The 22,888-nt window shown below is 52.5% G+C and overlaps 3 protein-coding genes across 5 annotated transcripts; 1 reads left to right on the top strand and 2 right to left on the bottom strand.

Moving 5' to 3' along the window:
• Positions 1 to 20: 20 nt before the first annotated feature.
• On the top strand, positions 21 to 3,021 carry LOC147044127 (proline-rich transmembrane protein 2). The gene is made up of 5 exons (XM_085934383.1): positions 21 to 216; positions 833 to 1,008; positions 1,076 to 1,374; positions 1,452 to 1,584; positions 1,654 to 3,021. Exons 2-5 carry the CDS (start codon positions 873 to 875, stop codon positions 1,671 to 1,673), a joined length of 588 nt encoding a protein of 195 aa, XP_085790509.1. The 5' UTR covers positions 21 to 216; positions 833 to 872; the 3' UTR covers positions 1,674 to 3,021.
• Positions 3,022 to 3,629: 608 nt separating this feature from the next.
• Positions 3,630 to 9,294, bottom strand: mvp (major vault protein). 2 transcript variants are annotated; one of them, XM_085934711.1, is made up of 17 exons: positions 9,146 to 9,294; positions 7,856 to 8,047; positions 7,597 to 7,792; positions 7,389 to 7,509; positions 7,147 to 7,278; positions 6,961 to 7,055; positions 6,658 to 6,894; positions 6,373 to 6,498; positions 6,176 to 6,229; positions 5,720 to 5,932; positions 5,146 to 5,588; positions 4,939 to 5,083; positions 4,660 to 4,871; positions 4,452 to 4,568; positions 4,255 to 4,381; positions 4,002 to 4,190; positions 3,630 to 3,914 (listed from the first exon to the last, which is right to left on the bottom strand). In XM_085934711.1, the coding sequence occupies exons 2-17, from the start codon at positions 8,020 to 8,022 to the stop codon at positions 3,795 to 3,797; spliced, it is 2,694 nt and encodes an 897-aa protein (XP_085790837.1). In that variant the 5' UTR covers positions 8,023 to 8,047; positions 9,146 to 9,294; the 3' UTR covers positions 3,630 to 3,794. The 2 variants fall into 2 exon arrangements, with proteins under 2 accessions (XP_085790837.1, XP_085790839.1); XM_085934713.1 differs by lacking the exon at positions 6,176 to 6,229.
• A 706-nt stretch (positions 9,295 to 10,000) lies between these two features.
• caskin2b (CASK interacting protein 2b) lies at positions 10,001 to 22,379 on the bottom strand. 2 transcript variants are annotated; one of them, XM_085934274.1, is made up of 21 exons: positions 22,074 to 22,379; positions 20,862 to 21,018; positions 18,029 to 18,080; positions 16,991 to 17,088; positions 16,765 to 16,910; positions 16,589 to 16,684; positions 16,372 to 16,502; positions 15,992 to 16,100; positions 15,610 to 15,718; positions 15,370 to 15,464; positions 15,080 to 15,197; positions 14,603 to 14,734; positions 14,239 to 14,399; positions 14,103 to 14,166; positions 13,886 to 13,989; positions 13,701 to 13,811; positions 13,528 to 13,629; positions 13,312 to 13,450; positions 11,603 to 13,237; positions 11,125 to 11,404; positions 10,001 to 11,014 (listed from the first exon to the last, which is right to left on the bottom strand). In XM_085934274.1, the coding sequence occupies exons 2-21, from the start codon at positions 20,953 to 20,955 to the stop codon at positions 10,918 to 10,920; spliced, it is 3,873 nt and encodes a 1,290-aa protein (XP_085790400.1). In that variant the 5' UTR covers positions 20,956 to 21,018; positions 22,074 to 22,379; the 3' UTR covers positions 10,001 to 10,917. The 2 variants fall into 2 exon arrangements, with proteins under 2 accessions (XP_085790400.1, XP_085790401.1); XM_085934275.1 differs by having other exon boundaries at positions 10,001 to 11,011.
• Between the last annotated feature and the right edge of the window lie 509 nt (positions 22,380 to 22,888).

Here is a 22,888-nt window from a genome sequence, read left to right as displayed (position 1 = left end):
CTGCAGCAGTGAGTCTTCATTGTCTTCATCATCCTCAACAGCCTTTCCAGCATTTGGACTCCATTTTACCATCTTTCCACATGAAAACAATGATAATTATCATGATTAGTGGAAATCATTATTGATAATTGTTGTTATTGACAATTGGTGGATCACAGCTTTTTCTTCTGCTCACAAAAAGATGAACACTCTGCAGCTCCCGGTTTGTTAGAGCAGGTAAGAACTGTGTGTGTGTGTGTGTGTGTGTGTGTTCATTTGAGTGCGTTTTATGTTTCAAGTTCATGCTTTTGTGTGGACTTGTGTGCAATCACCTAAGTAGGGCATCACACCTTCAACTGCACCACACGGACACACACGCACCATCGGTCTGGTGTGCGTGTGTGGATAGGGTCTAAAGTAAATAACGTTCTTTTGGTGTCCGAATGTGAGGTGTGGTTGATTCATTCTGCGCCTTGATGGCTTTTCAGAATAAAATGTGTTGTGGTTGGTGGTGAGATCACAGATGAGGCAAGGAGCCGCCACCGGGTGGCGTTTGTTGCGTCTACCTGGCATTGCCTTCATTGTGAAGAAGAAGATGAAGAAGCTGAAGTTATTTGTTGTCAATGACAAGGAATCGAACCTGCACCCGATTCCACGTCAGAAGCAAATCAGTCCGTTCGCTCGGTCAGAATGAATTACGTGGCCTTGTGTCCCAACTTCTTGCCAGCTGGCCGTCATTCATGTCAAATCTGGCTGCGGATAAATCTTCTGCATTGTTCGGAGTTTATTTAGGGCGAGGCATTGAGATGACACGATTCAAGATCACAGCAAAGCCTATCTTTTTTGTTCCCAGCTGAGTATTTGCATCTGTTAGGCCCCGCCCCTTGAGTAGCATGGACGAGTCACAGCGTCCAGGAGATGGAGAGGACGAGCGCCCGGCGGTTACGTGCCAACCAGGCGACGGCGTCCAACAAGCCCCGCCCCCTGCAACAGGACCCACGGACCACCTGGCAGTGAACGGTGAGACTGGTAAGTCGACGGCCCCCCGCTTAGTTTCTATGCAATCAGATGAGAAATACTGCCCTCCGCCCCCCAGGTAACGGCGTGGGTCCTGCCGCACCCTGCGCCCTGACGGCCACAACCCCGGCCAGCCCGTCTAAAGGGGGTCACGCCAACGGGCGTCCTCGTTCAGGCAGCCGATCCGGTTCGGTGGCGCCCAATTCCCCGAGGCCATCGCTCAACTCCCCGCGCCCGTCCATCGGCCGCCGGCCCAGCGCCGTGCCAGAGGGTCCGGCTCATGGGTCCAAACCGCCCGACTACCTGATGCTGGCCATCCTGTCCTGCTTCTGCCCTCTGTGGCCCATCAACATCGTGGCCCTCACCTTCTCCGTCATGGTGGGTGCTAGCATGTCACGAGACTTGTCTCAAGTCTCAGGCAAGTCTCTTCAATATGATCAGCTGTGTCGTTTCAGTCTCGCAACAGCCTGCAGCAGGGGAACGTGGACGGCGCCCGTCGTTTGGGCCGCAACGCCATGGTGCTGTCCGTGGTGGCCATCTTAGGGGGCATCGCCATCATCGCAGCGGCCATCGCGCTCAACCGCGAATGTAAGACGCTCCTGAGGCTCAGAATTTCACACACAGAACGAGACATTTTGTTTTGTTTGATTCCCACAGTGATTTTAAAATCGGGATAACGAGCCGGTGTCCCCTTTCCACCCGGGAAACCTCCAGCGCCGACTTCCAGTTCCTGCACGACGAGCATGTGCCTGATGTTCTACCTCCGCCACGGTAACCCTTGTTGCCACGGAGACCCACAGCATCCCTCGATGTTAGCGGCGGAGAACGTCTTCTGCATGACCGACGAAAGCAACCCAAACAAGCATTTTTCGCATTTGAATGTTTACAAACCTTCCTTCCGCCTATTTGTGCCGTCCGTCACCATGGCGACCGCTCGTCACATGTTGGTGGACACGCTTGGGTCACGGAGGACTCTTGTAATGCTGCATGCTTCCGACCTTTGCCACATGGCCTCTTTTCAGTAGCACTGTGTAAATAAGCGTAGCAATTAACAATAATTTTGATCGTCGATTAATCCTTCGGTTATTTAGATTCGATCAATCGATGAATCCGATAAATGCCTTTGTTTACCATCCTTTTCTTCAAAGACATCATTTCAAACGTGCAGAAATAGCACAAACATAAATTGATTCTGATTCAGTTCCTGGTTTGTACTGTAACATCCGTTAGAAAATTGTGGCAAAAAAAATTTCCAACGTAAAAGCAGATTATTTTGAAAGAACACAGTCTGCTTTCACAGAGGACTCACAAAATAAGCAAACATTTACAAGGAAACTGCCACTTTTCCACTGGGGAAAAAATAAGGTCTAAATGGTTAATCGATTATCAAAATAGTTGTTGAATAATTTAACTGATTAATCAATTAATTGTTATACTCCTAATTAGCATGCTGGTTTACTAATAAACACTATGCTAACCATTCACTAGCGCCACCGAGTTAACCCGGGCGCAGTTTGATCTTGCGCGCGCATGAAAATCGTATTCCGATCAACGAGTTCGCCTGCCGCACGATTGTTTACAGACTTGACGCTAACGTGACCATTTTCAGTATTAGTGACCAAAAACTTCTTGTGGCTTCTTACGTTGATTTGTTTACATTCCAATCTTAAGATTTTTTTTTAATGAACTCCCTATTTTCAATCATGAAATTTAGATTTTGATTCAGTTTGCCACGAGATTGTTGAAACAAGCTCCGACTTGAAACTAACACGGCCGTTTTCGATGACCAAAACTGTTTTTGGCAAGACTTGGTCTTGCTTTGATCAAATGAAGAAAATGCTTCATTTTGATTTGCTCACATTTTTATCTGGAGAATTTTTTGACTGTTCAAACGCGTCCACGGCAACACCGTTTGCACTACTTTTATTTTCTAACATGTGACCTTTGTATTTTTCTATTTCTATTCTCTTTTGTACCGCCCACTCAGCTGCTTCACGACTATTATGGGATGTCTATCAATGCATGCACAGATTTATAAGATTTTAAAATAAAGCTCTCTTTACATGTGACTGCTGATCAAATCTCATTATTATTGATGATTATGAGATTAAACTTCAGTGTGTCGCAAGCGCCAAAGCATGTTGCCACAGCAACCGTCATTCTGGGACAGAGAGGCGAGCGAGATGCAGACACGACATCCATTCGGTAGTTCCACCACTCCAATAAATTATTCAGAGTGTGTGTGCGTGTGTGTGTGTGTGTGTGTGGGGGGGGGGGTCTAAGTGGGGGCGGTAGGGAGAAAGAGGCACTAACAAAATAGCTGAGATGAGTCAACAGGATGAAATGAAACAAGTTGGAAAAAAAACAAAAAAAAACAAGATGGAGGAGGAACGTCCGGATGGAACAGCGATAGGAAAATATTTGATGTAATGAACCTCTTTGGCTCCTCCTCCAGCTGATTTGAAAAGAAAGACACGCACAAACTCATGACCTCTGAACTGCGAGGCGAGTATGCTAACTTGAGGGTAGGCCTGACTCAAATGATCAGCTCATGAGCAAGCATGATAATCCTGAGGAAGGGAGAAAACATTTTTAGAAATATATTTTACAAAATCAAATGAAACGCAGGAGGATTTATTTTGCACATGATTTATTTCCTTTAAAGAGTCAGACGGGTGCAAGCAGTGGCTATATACGTACAGATGGCGTTCTCCTTCATTTGGACATATGTGCGCAATTTTTGTTTAACGATATGATTTTGCTCTGGTGGCGTTTCCATTTCTCCGGTCACTGTAGCATCATTGCGCACCTGACGGCAGCGCCCCCAGCAGGCCATTGGCGGTGGTGAATAGGTTGATGGGGGAGGAGCCATCTGTGATCAATGTGGACTTGAGGCCAAGCGCCTGCAGCATTTTCACCTAGACAAGAGACGAGCGGTGAGGTCACGTGACCGATGGCCGAGCAAGACAACCATTTAGGATTTGACAAAGCCTCATCGGCCGTACCTGCAGCTCGGGTCCGGCGCGCGCCAGCTCAGCGATGGTGTCGCTTCCCAGACTGCTGACGAGCTGGCGGAAGTGCTCGCTCTGGATGTTGGTCAGCTTTTCCTGTTTCTCCACTTCCAGCAGGTCCATCTGCTTCTTGTAGCCCAGCTCCTGCTGGCGAGCCTTGGCCAGTCGCTCAAGCTCCGCCTCCTGCAAAGCACAAGCGCTTCTGAGCGGGAAGCCCTGAGCCCGTGACATGTTGGCGGCGACGTACGGCCTCGATGCGCTGAGCTTCGGCCTTCAGCTTAGCCTCGTGGACGGCCGCCTCGCCCTGGATGCGGGCCGCCTCGGCTCGGGACTGGGCTTCGGCCTTGGCGGCGCCGGTGCTCTCCACAGCGGCACTGAGCCACAATGCAGACAGATGAATATGAGGACCCGGACGGGCGGCCGTGAAGGCTGAGAGTAAGTCACCTGAGGGCCTCCAGCTCCAGGAGCTCCTTCCTGGCCCGCTCGGCCTCCGCCTGGTCAGTGATCCTCTGCCGCTCCAGCTTCCCGCGAGCTTCCTGCTCAAGACGCTCGGCTTCGTGCCTGCGGGCGTTGCCGTCCAGAATTAAGTTGTCAAGATGGCAGAAGGGCCACCGAATAGGTTGACATTCTTACAGCGGGCAATTTTGCTCACCTGGCGGCAGCCTCCTGCGAGTTGGTGGTGATCTCGATGGCTAGTTGGACGCTTTTCTGCAGGGAATCGCGCGTGCGCTGGTCGACGGGTTCCACCGATTGGATGTCGACGCTGCTGATGACCAGTCGGTTCTGGTGGAAGCGGAGACTGGACCGCACGGCAAGCTTCTCATCGAAGCCGAACACGGCCGAGCAGATGATACGGATGGAGTTCTGCCGAGGGAATAAGAAGTCTAAAAATGTTGCATTGGTGTTAAGAGACAGAAAGGAGGAACCAAACCTTGTGGAAGTCATCAAACTGCACGGAGGCGACAGCGCCTCGAACCCTTGACGCGATGGCCTTGCAGGCATCGCCCACAAAGTCCGGCACCGAGAAGAGGGTGGCGGCCTCCGCGGCATCTACGGGCGGCTTCACGTCAAAGTGCCTGAGGGGACGACGGCGGGACGTTACACGCGACCGTGCACATCCTTCTTTCGGCACACACACCAGTTGTAGGAGAGCTGCAGCTGCAGCCTGGCGTGGTCGGCGGTCTCGATGGTGATGATGTCGGTGAAGAAGTCGGGTCCGAGCAGGAGGCAGATGGCCTTAATGACGTTGCCCCGTTTGGGCCTGTCGCCGGACAGCGACAGGACGGTGAACTGCTCGTCAGGCCCCAGCATGACTCGCTCGGGCCCGAAGACCACGCGGGCCTTCTTGGCCCGGTAATCGTAAACCTGGACAGCGGCGTTGTGCGGGACCCGGAAGGAGACCACCAGGGTCTTGTCCCGCTTTTTGCCCCCCAGATCCTCGGTCAGGTTCCTCCTGTTGGAGCGGTCGGCCAGAGGGTCTCGGGGGGACGCCAGTAAGTCCTCCACGTTGGCAGGGAGCTCCTTAGACCACAGCTCCTCATCTTGGGTCAGCATATAAGTCTGGCCGATCACGGCGCGCACCTGACACGCAATGAGGCGTGAGCCAAACTATGTGCTATTCACCTTTTCAAAATCACTGATTATCACAATCACGATCAATTCATTTGATAACTCGATGAATGAATTCGTTGGTGCATAATTTGGGGTGTTACCTTTCCAGTCTTGATGTCCCTGACGTAGATTCCCTCGTGCTCGTCCAGTGGGATGGCCTGGCGTCGAAGTACCACCTCCACTTGGGAGGGGGGCACATACTCGATGGGACCTCGCAGCATCCAGCGGTCGCCGGGGCGACGGATAACGGCGCCGGGACGGCGACGCTTGCTTCGCTCAACTTCTTCCTCTTCGTCGGAGTCCGCCTCCTCGCGCTGGCAGAGAGAACGGGGCAGGAGGGCGGAGACCAGGGTTAGCGAGCTCGTGCGTGGGGAAGGGGGACGGGGCGAGGAGGAAAAGGGGGAGCGCTGGAGAAGCGGGATGGAAAATGGTAAGGAAGAGAACCATGTGACATGCGGAGGGGGGGGGGGGACAAGGGGGTGTGATGGGGAGGGACACCTCAGACAGGAAATCACCCACATGTTGCTCTCAGTTCATTTCATTTACCAACTAAATACCTCAGCAGAATGTTTACGCTTTTGCCTTAGAGGCAGAACAATCAAGATGGCGTCCTACAAACACAACATGGCCACTTTGAGCGTTGGACAAGGTGGCAGGTGGCCCCGGAGCAACAGGGGCCCCCCCCAGCAGGGTGCGGGCTCACCTCCTGGGGGGGGGGTGTGGGGGGTTGCACCGCAACAGGGTGCGGACTCACCTCCTGGGTGTCGGTGAAGGCCTCAATGGCGCGCAGGACGAGGCCCTCCTCTTCAGACAAGACGAACACGTCCTGAATTCCTTGCTCCAGATGCTCACCTGGCTGTAGGAAGAACGAGCGCTCTCCCTGGTGGACAATATGGAACAGCAAGTGGTTTCAAACTTCTCAAATTGCACAGATGAAATTATAGAGTAGCTCACACAACAGACGTATAAAGGAGATTTAAAAAGATAAATGTCTTCTGGATTTTCAGTTCTCTCAAAATATGCAAAAAATGAGACTCACCTTGACCACCCTCTTCTGGCCCAGTTGAGGTTTCCCGTCGGGTCCGACTGGGTCCAAGATGACGCAATACTGGCGCGAGCTGAGTGTAGTGACGTCGACCACGCCCACCACTTCCTCCGCCACCGACGGCACATGAGCTTCGCGGTCCTCCAGAGTCACCAGCCACTCTTCTCCCGTGCGTCGCTCGTGACCTCCCATATCGCGGAAAGGTCGAAGTGCGCGCACGTGTAGCGCTTTCTGAGGGGGGGATAGGTCACACCGTTAGCTTCAGGTTTTAACTCGACAAGCTCAAGAAAAGCGCACCTTGTCCGTCAAAATGAAGGCGTTGACGATGTCGATGACCTCCTCGTGGGCGCCTGGCAGGTACGCGCCCACCTTGCTCACCAGCCACTCCTCACCTGAACGTAAGACGGGCGCCAGGTCAAGCTTGAAAGTTTCCAGCCACCACAAACAAACAAGAAGTGATAAAAGGAAGGAGTCGTGTCCCACCCGTAACCCGGAGAACTCCCCCGCGGTCGACGCCCTCTTTCCGCGCTCGCAGTCTTATGGCCTGGTTTTGGCCGATCACAGTGGCCTTGATGGTCTCCAGGACGGCCACCTCCTTCCTCGGGATGTACGTGCCTGAGGAGGAAGACAAAGAAAACATTTTTTTCTTCCTGAACCAAACCCCGACTGTCTGCGTTTAGTTTGCCGAGCTCATCGGTCTCGAGTCTGCATCTACGGTCGCTCACCGGGCCCCTCAAAGAGCCACTCGTCTCCCGCCACGCGTTTTTCTCCACCGTCCAGGAAGTCGAGCAGCGCCTGCAGACGGAGTGCCGTGTTGGGGTAAACCACCTGCAGGGGGGTCACGTCCTGAAAAAGAAAAAGCATATAAATCAGGTAGCTTTGGATTTGACGATTTCACATAGAAGCGTTTGACCAATTGGACATCCAACCCACTTGCTGGATCTCCTCGCCGGGGTGAAGAGGGAAGGGATCCCTGGTGAGGCGGATGTCCAGGTCAGCGTGCCTGAGCTTAGCCTGGCCGGAGGCGTCGAAGAGAACGCGGCCGTTGTCGTCGCACGCCACCGGGTTGAGCACCACGCAGTAGTGGCGCGGCGGCACCATGATCATGCGCACGGGCGCAAACAGAACCCTACAAGAGTCACATGGCGTGAGCAAAACTGAGAGATGTCAGCACACGGCCGCGCCCTCTCACCTTTCATTGTCCTGGCGGTAGTACGTTTGCGGGCCAATCTCGACACGGGCGATGTTGGTGTTCTGGTCCAGCACGTGGATGTAGTGATGAGGCGGGATCCGGATGATGGACGCGTCCACCTGGACGTCCGGCTCGCATGGGCGATTTGCGGTCTTCTTGGACATCATGGAAACAACAGCCCGCACTCAGAACCTGAACGAGAACGGGCAAAGGGTCTCAGTATGCCATCGGTCATGAGGACCCTTGACAATAACTGGAAAGTTGCTAGGGCAATTCTGTTACGCAATCAGTCATGACGTCATTAGTTCTGAGGCCATCCACGTGGTTTCAGAAAGTTTTCGGTCAAGACATTGACCAGGCTGGGTCTGTATTCATTACAAATGCCTTTGGTGTATGTCTTGGGCGTAAATAGGAATGTGACGAGGTTAGTGCATGCAGACACACAGGTAATCTTTGGTGAAGATTAAGGAGTGGCCCAATAACTTTGGGACTTGAACTTTCAACAGACACGCCCCTCCAACCGCCAGATATACAAACAATAATGTACAGGTAAAGGAAATCGGAAGACTAAAGTTGATTCCAAATATATCAAACGTGACGACCACTCATTAAGTTCAGACGAGACAAACACAAATCAAAGCGATCAAATCAATTAATCAATAACGTCTATGAGGCAGTCAAGGGGCGGAGCCTAATATTACCTGACAGACGGGAACCGATAACAGGAAAACCGCTGCCAAACAAGCTGCACTGAATTAAGTCAGAAAAAAACATTCCTCCTGCTGCAAACCATTCCGATTAACAGTGACCTTAGAAATATTCACGTGACCTCTGAATTCATTTCAACTTTTCCAACATGACATTAAAGCTTTCACACGCATAAACCACGCATGAACCTGACCCGGGTGTTTGTGCCATCTTCCGGGTTGGCAACTGAACGAAAGGATTCAATTCATTTGGTTTATTCTGATTTCACAGATAGGACGCAGGAAGCGCAAGTATCACTGATATAAAAGTCGATTTAGAATCCGGTTGACAGATCAATTTGACCGACTGGAAAAGTCCGAGCCATAGCATGACGTCAGCGACAACATTGGCCAACCCCATCCAGGCCCAAATCAAAGACAAACTCTACATAAAGTTGACTTTTTGCGAGTCAAACTTAAGCTCAATTATACTTTCACATCAATTTCCCTCCGTTACCATGTCAATATTTTAGCGCGTCGAGGTTGAACAAGCAGGCCGAACAAAGTTGAAATAATGTCATTTGTAACCTCTGAGGTTCCTCACCTGTTTCTTTTTTGGAGTCCGAGAGGGCCAAAGACGCACGATGGAGAAAGGACGGCGAAAATTGCGACGATGATTTTTTTTTTACGCCTCTGGTGGGCGTGTCTGCGGTTTTACCATCCCGGAAGCAAGCAGGCTGGGGCTCACGTGACTTCCTACACTGAAGCGCGCGCGCGCGCGCTTTTGGCAACGTATGTATTTTACTTGCCTAACATTTGAAACTATGTAGGACAAATCAACCACAACGTACTTTGGGTTTGAGGGCACACCGTGACGTCATCTGGCTTCCGTGGTAAAGTTCCACGGCTGAGCATACTTTAAGTGCACTAAAGTTGGTTTATTTATTTTGAACATTTGAAAAGAAATACAAGAAAAAAGTAAAAATACAGAAAATGATAACTCCATAGTATAATAGAACATAAAAAAGAATGATATTGCATTATAATTTTCCGTTTATAATAAATTCATATAATAAATTCAGTTCTCCTCGAACCGGCGTGGGTTTTCTCCGGGCACTCTGGCTCCTCCCACATCCCCAAAACATGCTTGGTAGGCCGATTGAGCACTCCAAATTGCCCCTAGGTGTGAGTGCGGATGGTTGTTCGTCTCTGTGTGCCCTGCGATTGGCTGGCAACCGGTTCAGGGTGTCCCCCGCCTACTGCCCGATGACCACTGGGATAGGCTCCAGCACGCCCCTGACCCCCGTAGGGTCAAAGCGGTACAGAAAATGGATGGATGGATAATAAATTCATATTTGTTCGAAAGGGAGTAGAAGGAAGCCTAAGCTTAAGTCAGCTGTAAATTGCGACCAAAATGAGGACAAACGCTAGAAGACGACGACACATAGACCAGTCGAAATAATTGTCAATATCTTTTCTTTTAATTCATTTGATGTATCAAAAGGACAAACGTGCGAGTATTACATATTGCACACGTGCATGAGCAGGACGCCCGAGGTCACATGATCAAAAGTGGCGCGCAGAAAGACATCGAGACATTTTAGAAACATGTTAATAATCTGTACAGACTTTGGTTGAATAGATTTCTGTAGGAAATAAAGCTTAAATACGACAAAATAATCTACATATGTGCTTCCCTTTGAAAACTGGCAGAATCTTAACTCTTTCCCTACAGGAGGCGGCGTGCCAGACTCAAACAAGCATGTTTAGAAGAAACATTAGTTGAGGGTAAAAAGATATCGTCCACACCAACGTGAGCCCGCAAACATGCTAACAACCAGCTAACAGGTTTAGCCATGCTAATTGACACAGCGTAGAGAGTGGGGACGAGCATGCGATAACAAACGAGGACCGCTGGGGGCGAGGAGAGAGTTAAGACGACGCCTGAGGAAAGAATGCAAGCTTGCCGACATCCGATGGCTGCGATTCTTAACCAAACCGTTTGAGTCGTTTCTCGGCTTCCTTCGGAAGGAAGAACAAGTTTGAAATGTCTGGACGGGAGGAGGAAGTCTTTCCCAGTTTCTTGTCATTTCTTCCAGTGTTTTCGTCGACAAGTCTCTTGTGTCATTTTGCCACCGGGAAGGGATCACATGGACGACTTTGAGGTTTTGTGTCCTACGAGCTGTCCTGGCTTTTACTCTAATAAATACTTTTCATTTTGATCATATTTGGACCTAGAAGTGAGGTCCCACTTTAGGTACGGAATGAAGAGTTGCTGTCTAGTTCCTGTCAGCACTTCACAATAAAAGCGTGTTGATTAAGTGCTGTTGTTTGTGGTCATGTCACTCGCTGCGCTTTTTCTCTTGACAGGCGCTTTTAGTCCAACATGGCGTCCAACTGGTCGGCCAGGTCGTCAAACATATTCCCAATGTCGTCCAGGATGTTTCCTGCTGACTTGACCGTGTTGGCTCTGCTGGGAGCAAAACCCGACATGTAAAAAAAAAAAAAAAAAACAACAGTTAAACAAAACTCACATTGGCTGGCTTGCAGTGTTGACGGGAGTATGAAAGTTCCTAGACTTACCCGTCACCCTGGTCCCGGTCCAGGATCAACTTCCTCTCAACGGCCTTGAGGGCCGCCGCAAGAGACGTGCTGGTCTCATCCAGTCGCTGCTGGACCACCTCAGTCACGGCCGGACCCGCTGAAGTCTGGACTCTGGCGGCCACTGGGGAGGAAGGGGCTGGGCAGAGAGGGGCCACAGACACCGGGGGGGGCCCACGGGACGGAGACCATGGGGGTGACGCGGCACCGAAGGCCAGACTTTGGACCACACTTACACTCACCGCCGGAGACCCCAGTCCAGCTGTCCCAGAGAGAAAAGTGAAAAATCAGCTTGTTGTTGTACCACCAAATATTCAAAAAGGGTGACGTTATTTTCCATTTCCGGCAAGATGAAATAAACCCACACGTTGTTAGCAAGAAACAAAACTGTGAAAAATACTTTGTGGAACAAATCAACGGCCAGAGTGATTTGGGAAGCATTAAGAACTAATCACGTTACCTTGTGCTGCCAGCAGGCTGTGCCGTACAGGTTTGGGGGCCACGAGCGGTTTGGGAGACGACAGAGGTTTCAGAGTGGCCCCCGTGTCCATCCTTATACAGACTTCCTCCGGGTTCCTCTCCTTGGCTTCAGCCTCGGCCTCAGGTTGGGTCCGGTCTTTGCAGGGGGATCCTTCGTCTTTGTCTTTGGGTTTGTGTCGCCGCTTGACCGTATCTGATTCTTTCAGGTTGAACTCGGGGACTTCGAGGCTCTTGGCAGCGGCAACCTTGTCGGGAGGCTCCAGCACGGCCTCGGCCCGAGGGGGTCCCGGGGCCCCGGCCTTGGGCCTCTGCTTGATGGTCAGGTTTCCCTCCTCGGCGAAGGGAATGCACTCACTGGAGCTGTTGTGAGGTGAACGCGAACCCTTAACGTCAGCTTCTTCCGTGTCCGACTTGTCTGGCTCGTGCGTGCTCTGCGCCCTCCTCCTCGCCCCTGGGGTCTCTTTGGATTCGTCGGCAGGCGATGCCTGTGGATCGGGGTCACGTTTGGGATCCGGAGGGTTTCGTGTTTCTGCACTTGCTTCCAGGGAGGCCGCTATGGTCCTGACGTTTCCTGGGCTATCAGTCACCACGCCGCCCGATGACGTCAAGGCGGCGCTGTCGGTCACAACGCTGGCCACTGACGCGGTTTTGCTGTCGGTCACCAGGTCGCTGCCGTTGCCGACCGTCGTCGACGCGGTGCTGCTGTCGCTCAGCTCGCCGCTGGTGGTGCTGCTCACTGAGCTCAGTCTCTTGGGAGGGGGCGGAGGGGGTCCTTTTTTTCGCGCTCGCACGGCAAAAGACTGACTGCGGCCTACGTTGGTGCTCCTCTCCAGACCGGACGGCACCCGAGCCGTCTGAGCGCGGCTGTGTTTGCGACTTAGGGTGGCGTATGAAGGCACATTTCCAGAGGGGGGCGCCAGCTCGTCGTCATCCTCGTCAGGTTCTCCGTCCGATAGAGCGTAGCGGTTCAGACTGTGGGTCCGTTTCTTGGGAAGCGCCAGAGTCCGGCCGTGCTCCTGGGGTCCAGCAGACGCGTCTGGGCGGTGAGAGTGCAGGTAGTTGAAGCCCTTTAACGCCGGCGAGCCGTGAGGGGACGAGCCGTGAGAGCGGGACACTTTGGGTTTGGCGGGGACGGCGGGGTACTTGAATACGGTGGCCGTTCCCAGGGGAACCAGCTTGTGAATGGGTCTCTGGTCCCGGCCCTCTGGGACGTTCCTGTCTCTGGCGGGGCTGCCGTCGAAGCTCTCCTGCGACCGGCCGTGGGCGGTGACAGAAGCGAGTTCTTGGAAATGTCCAGAGCCTCGGGAACGGGTCTCAACGCCGTCCCGGCCTTGGGACGAGCCCACCGCGTTTCCGACGTCCTCGCAGTCGGCATAGTAGCCAGACATGGCCGACTGCAGCTCGGCACTCAGCTCACTGTCCTGGAAGGTCATCATGGTCTTTGGGGTGCGGGGTGACGAGCACTCCCCGCCGATTTCCGGCGGCTCGATGGCCACTACGTGGAGCGCTCCGGGAGCTTTGCGCCGTATCGTTCCCTGGCCGGATTCGGCCTGAACGATGGCTCGGTGGATATCACACAGCTTCTTCACTGCCAACATCAACTTCTTCTGGTGGCCTGCGGGCCAAAGGGAAGCAGTCAAGACAGGAAAATTGATTGTCACCCATAATGCAGGGGGTTTGTTGTCTCACCCAGTTTTGTGATGCCGATCTCTTGCAGGTCTTCCCACGTCAGGTCTTTGACGATGCCGATGCTGTCGTAGCCGTTTTCCGAGAGTCTTTTCAGGTACTGCGGGAGGCCGATGGCAGCGAGCCACTCGCTGAGCTCCGACTGCAACGCAAGCGCACTCGAGTCACGCTCGGCACTATGGAGGAGGCTCTCGGGGCCTTTCCACCGAGTCTGCTCACCGGGATGTACTCTGGAAGCCACTCGGGAATGTTCAGCTTGTTGATCTCCATGGAGATTTTCTTGCGGTGTCCCGGTTTGGTCACGCCGATGGCCGTCAGATCCTGAAGGCCAATCGATGACGGTCGTTAATTAGTTTGTAAGGAGTCAATACAACAGGAAAGTGTTTCTTCACCTCAGGCGTCATCCTGCTGATGGTGGGGACATCGTAACCGGCACTAATGAAGTTCCCCGCATACTGCTCCAACTGGAAGTCGCTCAGCCACTCGAAGATGGCCTCGGCGTCCTCAACCGCGAGAAAGACATCGCACGTCATCATCAGCTTTACCGCCGTAATCACTATCGAGTACAATTCCTTACTTTGCCGTCCAGCAGCTGCTGAGGACGGAAAAATTGCTGCTGGGTGAAGGTCTGCTCCGCCGCTTGCTGCACCGTCACCGTCGGCCTACGGGGGGTGTCGGCACCTGCGTGCGCGACAACGAATGTTGACGAGAGGGCAAAAGAAGAACGCAGAGAAGAAAGAGGAAGAGACAGACGATGAAGAGAGCGTAGGGGAAAGAGGATGACGGTGGCGAACCTGCGTGGTGCTGAGGCTGCTTGCTCGAGGGCGAGGCTCCGCAATCAGCAACGGACGATGCCACCTGCCGAGGCAAAGCGCAATCTGAAAGCTGTGCCGCCGTGACGTTGACGAGCGAGGGGCGTGCGGGGTGTACCTTGTCATGGTGAGCGGCGGTGGCGGTGGTCCCATTGTGGGCGTTGCTTAGCGTATTGTTATTGTTGAGCGTGTTGTTGTTGTTGCTTTCGGTGCTCTGGCCGCTGCCGGCGCTGCGCGTGCTGCCCACGCTCTCGCTGCTCCCTACGCTGCTGCGGTCTCCTGATGAGCGCACGACAAACACAGTTCCTTAAAAGGCGTCATGAGACGGTGCGCTGTGGGAGGGGGGGGCACCGTCACGAGACTCCGGTCGTTAAGCTTCTCACGTATACGGACAAACATCAGGCAAAGTGTTTGCCGGGGAGTTGCTGTTTGCCGCGCACGTGTGAAGTCGGTCGGCGTGGTGAGACGTTACATATGTGTACCTGCGGGTGGGGCGGGGGGGATGCACAAGGAGTAGGAGTCGTCAACGTGAGGGGTTGAGCTGAGGCCGGCGGCCAGGGCGGCTCTGGACCGGCGACGAACGGGTAGGGAGGCGTGTCGGGAGAGGGTGCCCCCTACAGGGCAAAGGGAGGAGCGGTGGGGGAGGCCAATCAAACGGCCGGTTAGGGCAGTGCTTCACAACCGCAACTCAGCCAAGGCACATTTTTGACATGAGAAAAACCATTTGAAACAATGTTTTCACTTCTTGGTGGTGGAGTTGACTATTTGACTTTTTGATCCATTTTGTTTGGCTGTGCGATTTTTCCGATGTCAAATATGTGCCCTGGCTCAGTTGTGTTTTGGGTTAACATCACGTGAGAGGTCAAAGGTGAGGGGAAGCCCATGCAGGAAGCACGCGGAACGACTGGAATGATGTGCTCAGTTTGAAGCTAAATCACGTGATTTGTATCGGGCCTCACCGACACGCCGGCTGATGACCTCGACGATGGAGGGCGGGAAGAAGCCCACGCGGTCCGTCCCCCGCTGGTTGTCATGGATGTGACCTTTCCATCGCCCGTCGGCGTGCTGCTCCAGAACCTGCCGCCGGTGCCGTTTTCGTTTAGCACACCACTTCCACTTACGAGTTTGCGTCATTGTTTGAATCAGATGAACTTCGATTTGTGTCAAATTGACTTGGCCGGACAATGAATTGAGTCCGACGACTGGGCTGAGCTTGTTGAGGGCTGCAAGAGCGGAACGGTCATCTCACCGTGATCACGTCTCCGGCGCGGACGTTGAGGGCGGTGGGATCGTGAAGGTTCCACAAGTCCTTCAGCGCCCGCACCTGCAGGACCCCTGTTGCGTCTGCGGGGTGAACAGGTAGACAGTGACCTCAGGGTACCCTCACTTTGACCCCCCCCAGTGCTCGCCAAGTCAGTCAACATTCAAACAAGGCTTACACAACGTACTTGTCATGACATGCAAGAACTACACACGCAACTAAACACACCTCTGAGCAGTTGCTTGATGTCTCGACTGGCGTGTGAGGTTGTGAACTGGTTGACGATGTCGAGTGCCGTCTGGTTGTATGTGTTTCTGATGTTCACGTCAACGCCGGCCTAGAAATGCACGCACACACAGGCGTGCACACATAAGCGTCACAAACTCGCATATGCACAAAGAGTTGTGAGGAGTGTTTGAAGTATCAGCAAAGTGGGTCAGGCCGCCTGCAGCCCGACAACGCCTCTTGAAAATGACGAAGCGGCACGAGCGGCACAAGCGACACGAGCGGCACAAGCGACACGAGCGACGCGAGCGACACCAGTGACACGAGCGGCCGTCACGGCGGCGGCAGCAGGCAGGCAGGCAGGCAGGCAGGCCGGGGAACTCACATCCAGCAGCAGCCGCACCACCTCGGTCTTGCCGTAGAGGGCGGCCTCGTGCAGGGCAGTGCCTGACTTGGTGGTGGCGTTGATGTCAATGCCCGCCTTCAGCAGCAGCCTATGCATTCACGTGCACACACACACACACACACACACACACACACACACACACACACACACACACACACACACACACACACACACACACACACACACACACACACACACACACAGAGTACACGCTAAGCTTGTAGGCTTCAGACAGTCTGCATGTGCAAGGCAAATGGATAAATTAATTTCCAAGCTGATCAGGCGTGAGGCAGGATACACCCCAGGCAGCTCGCCAGTCACTGTCATGTTGCTCAAGATGGACCCGGTGGCACACTCACTCAATGACGTCCTTGTGGCCGTTGCGAGCGGCGAGGTGCAGTGGCGTGGTGAAGGCCGAGTCGCTGGGCTCCTTGCGTTCGCCCTCCAAAAGCGCCGCCACCATGTTGCTACTCAAAAGCAGCTGGGCCACCTAACACACACAGCATTTATTATTGCACAACTATCCAGGTCTACAGCTTAAATATCCTCGTCGAGCGGCCGCAAACACACGCTGACCTTGACGCGACCGAACTCGCAGGCGAGGTCGAGCGGTGTCTTCTTGGCCTTGTTGACCAGGCACGGGTTGGACTGGTGCTGCAGGAGCATCTCAGACTGAAAGCAGAAGACGGCTTTCTTTCACTCGGGGCACTTAGCGGAGGCGAAGGGCGGTAGCGGGACGCCGGCTGGCTCACCACGTGGTAATGTCCGTACTGCGCGGCCAGGTGCAGAGGGATGTGGCCATCCAGCGAGACGCCGTTGACGGACGCTCCCGAACGCAGCAGCAGCAGCACCGACTCCGACTTGCCCTGCCACGCCGCATAATGCAGCGGGCGCATTCCTGCAAACATGGCAGCAACGTTGATGCGGGTGGGAATCATAGAAAGGAACTGATGATGAAGCAGAGGCGTGCGGTCCTACCGTTGCTGTCCTTGACATCGACGACGGCCTGGGCCTCCAGCAGCGCCGCCAGCAGCTCGCCGCTGCCTGTCAGGGCGGCGTGATGCAGTGCCGAGAAGCTGCTCGCCAAAAACAAAGCAAGCGGCATTTGAGTTTTTCAAAACAAAAGCGCCACCACACCTGTCTCCCAATTGCCTTCTTTAATAGAATGCGTTGAGAATTATGAATTCATCCCCAAAATATGATGTTGATGAACACAATAAAAATGTCTCCCTTGTTCCTATCGGGAAATCCAAGCCCAGAAGCGGACACACCTTGACAAGATTCCAGGTGATTGTCATGGTCATGCATGCACATACACGTTACAAAATTTTATTCATGGTGGGTTTGTAATGAATAGAGGTAATTATATAATTTTATAGTCCTATAGTATGTGTGCGTCTGTGTGTGCAAGAATGCAGCGGAAGCAAGGACATGTGACCTGACAGGACCAAAGGCGCTGTTGCGTAACACCACCATTCAAGCGGCCACGACAACAAAGATGGCCACTGGCAAAAGGGCCACTAATGGGACAACACACACACAGGCGCACCCACACAAACAATCAATCATCTGTGAAAATCCCTCTTTGCGCACCATTGGGGGGATGGTTGGGGGGGGGGGATCTTCATCCCTGCCAGCAAACAATGCCTGACACACTTTCTTGAAAAGCCCCCCCACCCCCTTCCAGGTGAATCATCACGTGTAAGCCATCTGTTTGCACGGAAGAGTGGAAGGGAAAGGGGAAACTGTCTAAGGTGGGGTGGGGGGGCTGTTGACCTGTTGTCGTGGAGACCCTTGAGGAATGGGTCTCGGTCAACATGGCGACACAAGCAGCTGGCGAACACTTGTTGCCTTTTTTGTTGCCGCTAGAAAATCCCAATCGTACTTTTTGCCAATCACGAGCTACCGCTTGTTGCTAGGTGGATGAAACCCGGTTTGAAAGGTCAATCAGGTCTTGAGTGAAGAAATGGACAGAAAAGTGTGCAAGCATGTGTGTGTGTGTGTGTTTGTGATTACCCATCTGCATCTTGGTAGTTGATGTTGAGTCGCTTTGTGGATCCTAAAAGTTCTGCAAGAACAAAAGGCAGAGAAACACCATCAGTAACTCAAACTGATCACAGGGGCGACCAGTCAGGAGGAATGTGGATCAATAGGAAAAAAATAAGAAAAGGAAAAATATAGCTTGCTGGCAGAATGCAGACACACACGACTGTGATTGCAGAGATGGTGCGGGGCTCCCTGCGGTAATGCGCTTGGTGTAGCTTTGATAACCATGACCTGCTTTTCCTAATGAACCCCAAAAACAGCAGCACACTCTTCCTCCTCATCATCGTGATGATCAAAGATGGTTTGTGTGCCTCCATGTTTTTTTTTTCCCTCTCCTCTTCTAATCGCTCCCATCCATCTTTTGATTGAGCCTCTTAGCTCTGCCCTACCGAGAGCCTTGCAAAACTCGGATTGGTCAAAACGCACTAAGTGTGCTTGCCATCATTGACCCCCCCCCCCCCAATCAAGTTAGTCTTGAGAATTTCTTTTGAAGTATTTTGTGTACGGGGGCAGGAGACGAGCAGCTGTAGTCGCAGCTTTCAGCGTGTCACTTGCTCCTTCCTCCGCCTTCCTTCCTTCCTGCTGCTCACAAGAAAAAGTTGTGCCACAAGAATGCGGAGGACTAAAATTAGAGGCGCGCTTGGACCATCGCGCTATCATTACGCGTCTACGCTGGCAAAACGCTTCCAATCCAAGTCTTTGACACCTTGGCGCTCTCATGCGTGTTGGGCTGCTGGAGATAGGAAAACAAGAAGCGGGACACGGCTGACGTGTGGCCAGAGCAAAGCGTTGTCCACGCTTTGACCTCTCCTGACAAACTTTTCTTTCGACTAGACGTGTCCCGCTTTTGACCCGGCCGGCGTGTCAGCCACCGCCTCTCGCAACCTTCACATTTGCCGCCCCGACGCTATTGTTCCCACTGACAGGAAGTCGCCAATCACGGAGCGCTTCCTGCTTTGGAGAACCTTCCTTTCTTCTGATGTTCCACAGCAGTCGTGTGGAGACACGACTCCTGTGGGAAGAAAGGAGAACCGCTCGCCACTCGGGCTGTCCCGCCACGCCACTCGAGAAGCTCGCAAACACACGCCAGTTTTGTGGAATGTCTCACTTGTATGGTGATGTTTGACCACACGCGCACGTGCGCACACACACACACACACACACACACACACACACACACACACACACACACACACACACACACACGTGAGCATGTGACTTCCATGCCGTGTCCCACTTCCTGTCAAGTTGTCATCTTTCCTCATCCAACTCTTATTCCGCTACAGCAAAATTGGAAACCCCACACAGACGATGAAAGGTGTCGCTCACATACCAGCACCATGACATCATCACCTACTCGCACACATGCAAACAAACACACACAAGCGTGCACACACACACACACACACTCGCTGAGATGGACGAGGTCGTGCGAGCAGCGATGCGTACATGAAGAGCCTTGAAAGCAGCCCAGGACAAGACAAAGCGCGCGAGCGAAGGGTGGAGGGCGACGTCACGGGCGAGCGCCCCAAGGCGAGGAGAAGACGAGCGACTCCTTCACACTCGCTCAACGTCATCGTTAGGCCAACGCTTCTTCAACAAGTCCAGCACCAACCTCAACTCAAGTGCCTTTTGACACAAGGACGTGCAGGTGAGCAAATGGAGCACACCTTGGCTAGAAAGCGCAACATGAGACGTCTTCAATGTTTGTCCAGAAGATGCGCTTCATTTGCTCACCCCGCCGTCCAGGAATGACTACCATCTTGTTCACTTTGGTTTTGGGCGCAGGCTTTACACTCATACGGTGGGCCCAATCACGTCTCGAGCGGTCAACAATAGGGAGCGGACCCGGCCAGCCCCCCAAAATCCCACCTGCTAGCGAGGGAGTGGGATATTTTGTTTGCTCTCTCAGCTAAGAAGGAAAGAATGTCAGCGAGAAACGAGTGGCGACATGTCGCCTCAGCGCGGCTCACAAGCTAACCAGCTAACATGCGGACTTGAGCGTAGCAAACACTTGGAGGCGGGGCCAAACGTCCGACTAGTAGGCCAGTGTGCGTGGACCCGTTTGGAAGCTCGCTCACATGAAGATGACGACGTTGGCGAAATAAAATTGAAACGCTCTTCCGAGATGTCGTACAACTCTGCTTGAACTTGTTGACTTGCGTGTTTTCCAGAAAAACGAATGGACGGCAGATGATGTCAAAACAACCAAATAGTGACATCATCGCGCCGGTGGTCCCGACATGAAAACAAATGAGGGCAATTGGGCAACTGGTTCATTTCGGGCTCATCTTGGAAGACTGGGTGCCGGAGTTATTTGATTACCTCATTTGCCAGCGTGTTGCAGCATATTTGTTTTCCAATTCCTTTTTTTCTAGCTTGAGGGCTTACTTTGTGAGACAATAAAAACTTGATCGGCACATACCCCACCATTTTTGTCAATCGCGGACTTGTCAAGCATTTGAGACGCTTTAGATAAGTGAATAAATGAGATCTCCTGAAAACGGCAGGCAATAAATTAAGCATGAAAAGTTTCCCCAGCCCTGGCTTAGCGAGTACAAATATTGTAAAGTTCAGGTGAAGGCCCGTCTGATAAAGTCAGCGCAGCACCCCCAACCTCGTCCCTGACGCTAATTCCTTAATCCTGGCGAGGCACCATCTGCGAGCTGTGAAGGGGATTCCAACTCCCCTCGACCAACACACGCTGGAAACACACTTTAACTTTGGAATCCTTCAAGTATTCCCGAGTACTCCCAAAATGCTTCCACGCTTTCCTGCTAACGAGGTGAAGGTTTCAACTTACTACTCCTGCTGCTCTTCAGTTTGGCCAGAAGCTTGTGCGTGGACGGCAGGTCGCCGCTCTTCACCGCCTGCAGGAGGTCCTGCTCCTTCCCCATCCTGCTCACGTCACAGCGCTGCCGCCACCTCAGCGCCGCCGCCTCAGGGCCGCATCATGAGCGCTATGAGTGAATAATAACAATTGTAAAAATAAAAAAAGCCTGAACGAAACTATTTAAACACTGCAATGGAAAATCTTAATCGATCAAACGGATTAAATCATCTGACACCATGACGTCATGTCATGAACGCACGATGTAAATGCATTGAGTGGCCGGATCACAAGGACGCATGTTGTTTTGTCGTTGGCAAGGTTTTCACAAATTCCGAATCTTGTGGCAGGTGTCAAACTCAAACTCCGCCCACTGACAGCCTGGCAGCCAATAAACTGACATCTCTGTGCTCCTGGTTCTGATGCTTCCAAAACTGCCTTCGATGCCAATAATGAACTTTCCTTCAGCGGCGACAAAGTTTTGGTGTCAACACACGCTTGTTTTGGGAAGCTTTGACGCCGCGTTTCCCAGCTGCGTGCGTTACGTAAGCGCTGAGATGAGCCGAGGCAAGCCAGGCCGTCGTCCCCGTTGGCAGACGTCAACGTTGTCCCAGTTTTTGTCCCGCTTTCCAGCGCAGGAACCTCCAGACAGTCAGCAAACAAAACACATCAAGTGCTTTGCGCTGCAAGAAGACGCTCCAGTCCTACAAGAAATATTCCACTTGAAGCTTCTGCTGCTTCCACTACAACTCCATCTCACAAGCTTGACACAAGGCGCATTCTTCACCAGTGTCAACACTTCCAAGAGGAATTCGGCACCCTCCAAGCACTTTTGCTTTCCTCGTTCTCACACACACGCACGCGCACGCACACACGCACACACACACATGTGTACACACACGTGCACACACACACACGTTTATACATCGTTTTATTTACATGATTCCGTCAGTCCCAAAGACTTGCATTTATGTTTGACGTGATTGTGCCAAGCAGCGTAAGCAGACTTGAATGGAAGGAGGAAAGGGAGGGATATGGGGGGGGGGGGGGGGGGGTTGAGGGGTCGTCCGAAGCGGACATGTCAGGGTGGGCACGTTAACATTTCGCAGCGACCTGATGGCCCAATTGTTTTGAAATGTTGCCGTCGATTATTTTCAAGGGAGTGCAAGGAAAAGTTGTCCGTACCTTTTCCGCCGCCGTGGGTTGGTTCAAGCCTCCCACGAGCGAGGCGACATTCCCGACGGGGATTCTCGTCAAAGTGTCGATTGTTCGCCGTCCCAAACGCCGCTTAATGTTCACCTATCACTCCGCCACCGAACTCACGACGAATTCTAGCTTGTTTGGGAACTTTTCCTCCGCCTCTGCGCCACTTGTTCGGTTTCTCCTTCTTGCTGGCAGAGCGTTCTCTCTCTCCCTCTCTCTCACTCGACCGCCTCCACCACTCGAGACAGGCGTCAAGCTAGAGAGATGTCAGACACCACATCCGGTCAGGACTTTGATACCGGAAATTGATACTTCAGCGTAAACGTTGCCGACAGTGCTTGAAATAGTCCAAATCAAAACTCACAGCATTCTCCATCACGTTGCACCAATTTTAGATACAGGGTTGATAGTCACAAAAATAGGGATTTTTATCAAAATTGATTGCAAAATCATCATCCGCCTGGGTTATATATAAAAAATAAAAACAATGTTAATGATTATAATGGGAGACCAATTCTTACTTGCCTAGTTCACCAAGTGGTAATGATAATTACCTCACATTAATATATTGTTATATTTTTTTGTCACGCGCACATGCCATACGCGGGTATCGAACTCATGGTGCCTGCACCCAAGACAGGTGAGTGTACCCGTCCAGCGATCCAGCTTGTAAAGCTGTCAATTCCGTTGCAGTGACGTCACGTCAAACAGATTAGTAAAGGGGCGCCCTCTACTGTTTATCCATATTATCTTGGCGCAATCAGACGCCGGCTCAATGGGTGCGTGCGTGTGTGCAT

The sequence above is a fragment of the Syngnathus leptorhynchus genome, chromosome 16, assembly GCF_054491065.1.
Source record: "Syngnathus leptorhynchus isolate UIUO chromosome 16, UIUO_Slep, whole genome shotgun sequence".
Lineage (NCBI taxonomy): Eukaryota > Metazoa > Chordata > Actinopteri > Syngnathiformes > Syngnathidae > Syngnathus > Syngnathus leptorhynchus.
The sequence above is the reverse complement of the archived record's forward strand: the minus strand, read 5'-3'. Positions and strand labels throughout refer to the sequence as shown.

What these genes read in the sequence shown, in the direction of transcription:
- mvp (XM_085934711.1), bottom strand. Translation starts at nt 8,022, where the DNA reads ATGATGTCCAAGAAGACCGCAAATCGCCCATGCGAGCCGGACGTCCAG. An exon ending in CTGGAGCTGGAGGCCCTCAG is followed by an intron (nt 4,382 to 4,451) that starts GTGACTTACTCT and finishes ATTGTGGCTCAG; the next exon opens with TGCCGCTGTGGAGAGCACCG. An exon ending in AAGCTCAGCGCATCGAGGCC is followed by an intron (nt 4,191 to 4,254) that starts GTACGTCGCCGC and finishes TGTGCTTTGCAG; the next exon opens with GAGGCGGAGCTTGAGCGACT.
- caskin2b (XM_085934274.1), bottom strand. Translation starts at nt 20,955, where the DNA reads ATGGGGAAGGAGCAGGACCTCCTGCAGGCGGTGAAGAGCGGCGACCTG. An exon ending in CCCCCCCGCCCCACCCGCAG is followed by an intron (nt 14,400 to 14,602) that starts GTACACATATGT and finishes TGCGCTCATCAG; the next exon opens with GAGACCGCAGCAGCGTAGGG. An exon ending in GGCTTCCAGAGTACATCCCG is followed by an intron (nt 13,451 to 13,527) that starts GTGAGCAGACTC and finishes CTTGCGTTGCAG; the next exon opens with TCGGAGCTCAGCGAGTGGCT.
- LOC147044127 (XM_085934383.1), top strand. Translation starts at nt 873, where the DNA reads ATGGACGAGTCACAGCGTCCAGGAGATGGAGAGGACGAGCGCCCGGCG. An exon ending in GGCAGTGAACGGTGAGACTG is followed by an intron (nt 1,009 to 1,075) that starts GTAAGTCGACGG and finishes TCCGCCCCCCAG; the next exon opens with GTAACGGCGTGGGTCCTGCC. An exon ending in CCCTCACCTTCTCCGTCATG is followed by an intron (nt 1,375 to 1,451) that starts GTGGGTGCTAGC and finishes GTGTCGTTTCAG; the next exon opens with TCTCGCAACAGCCTGCAGCA.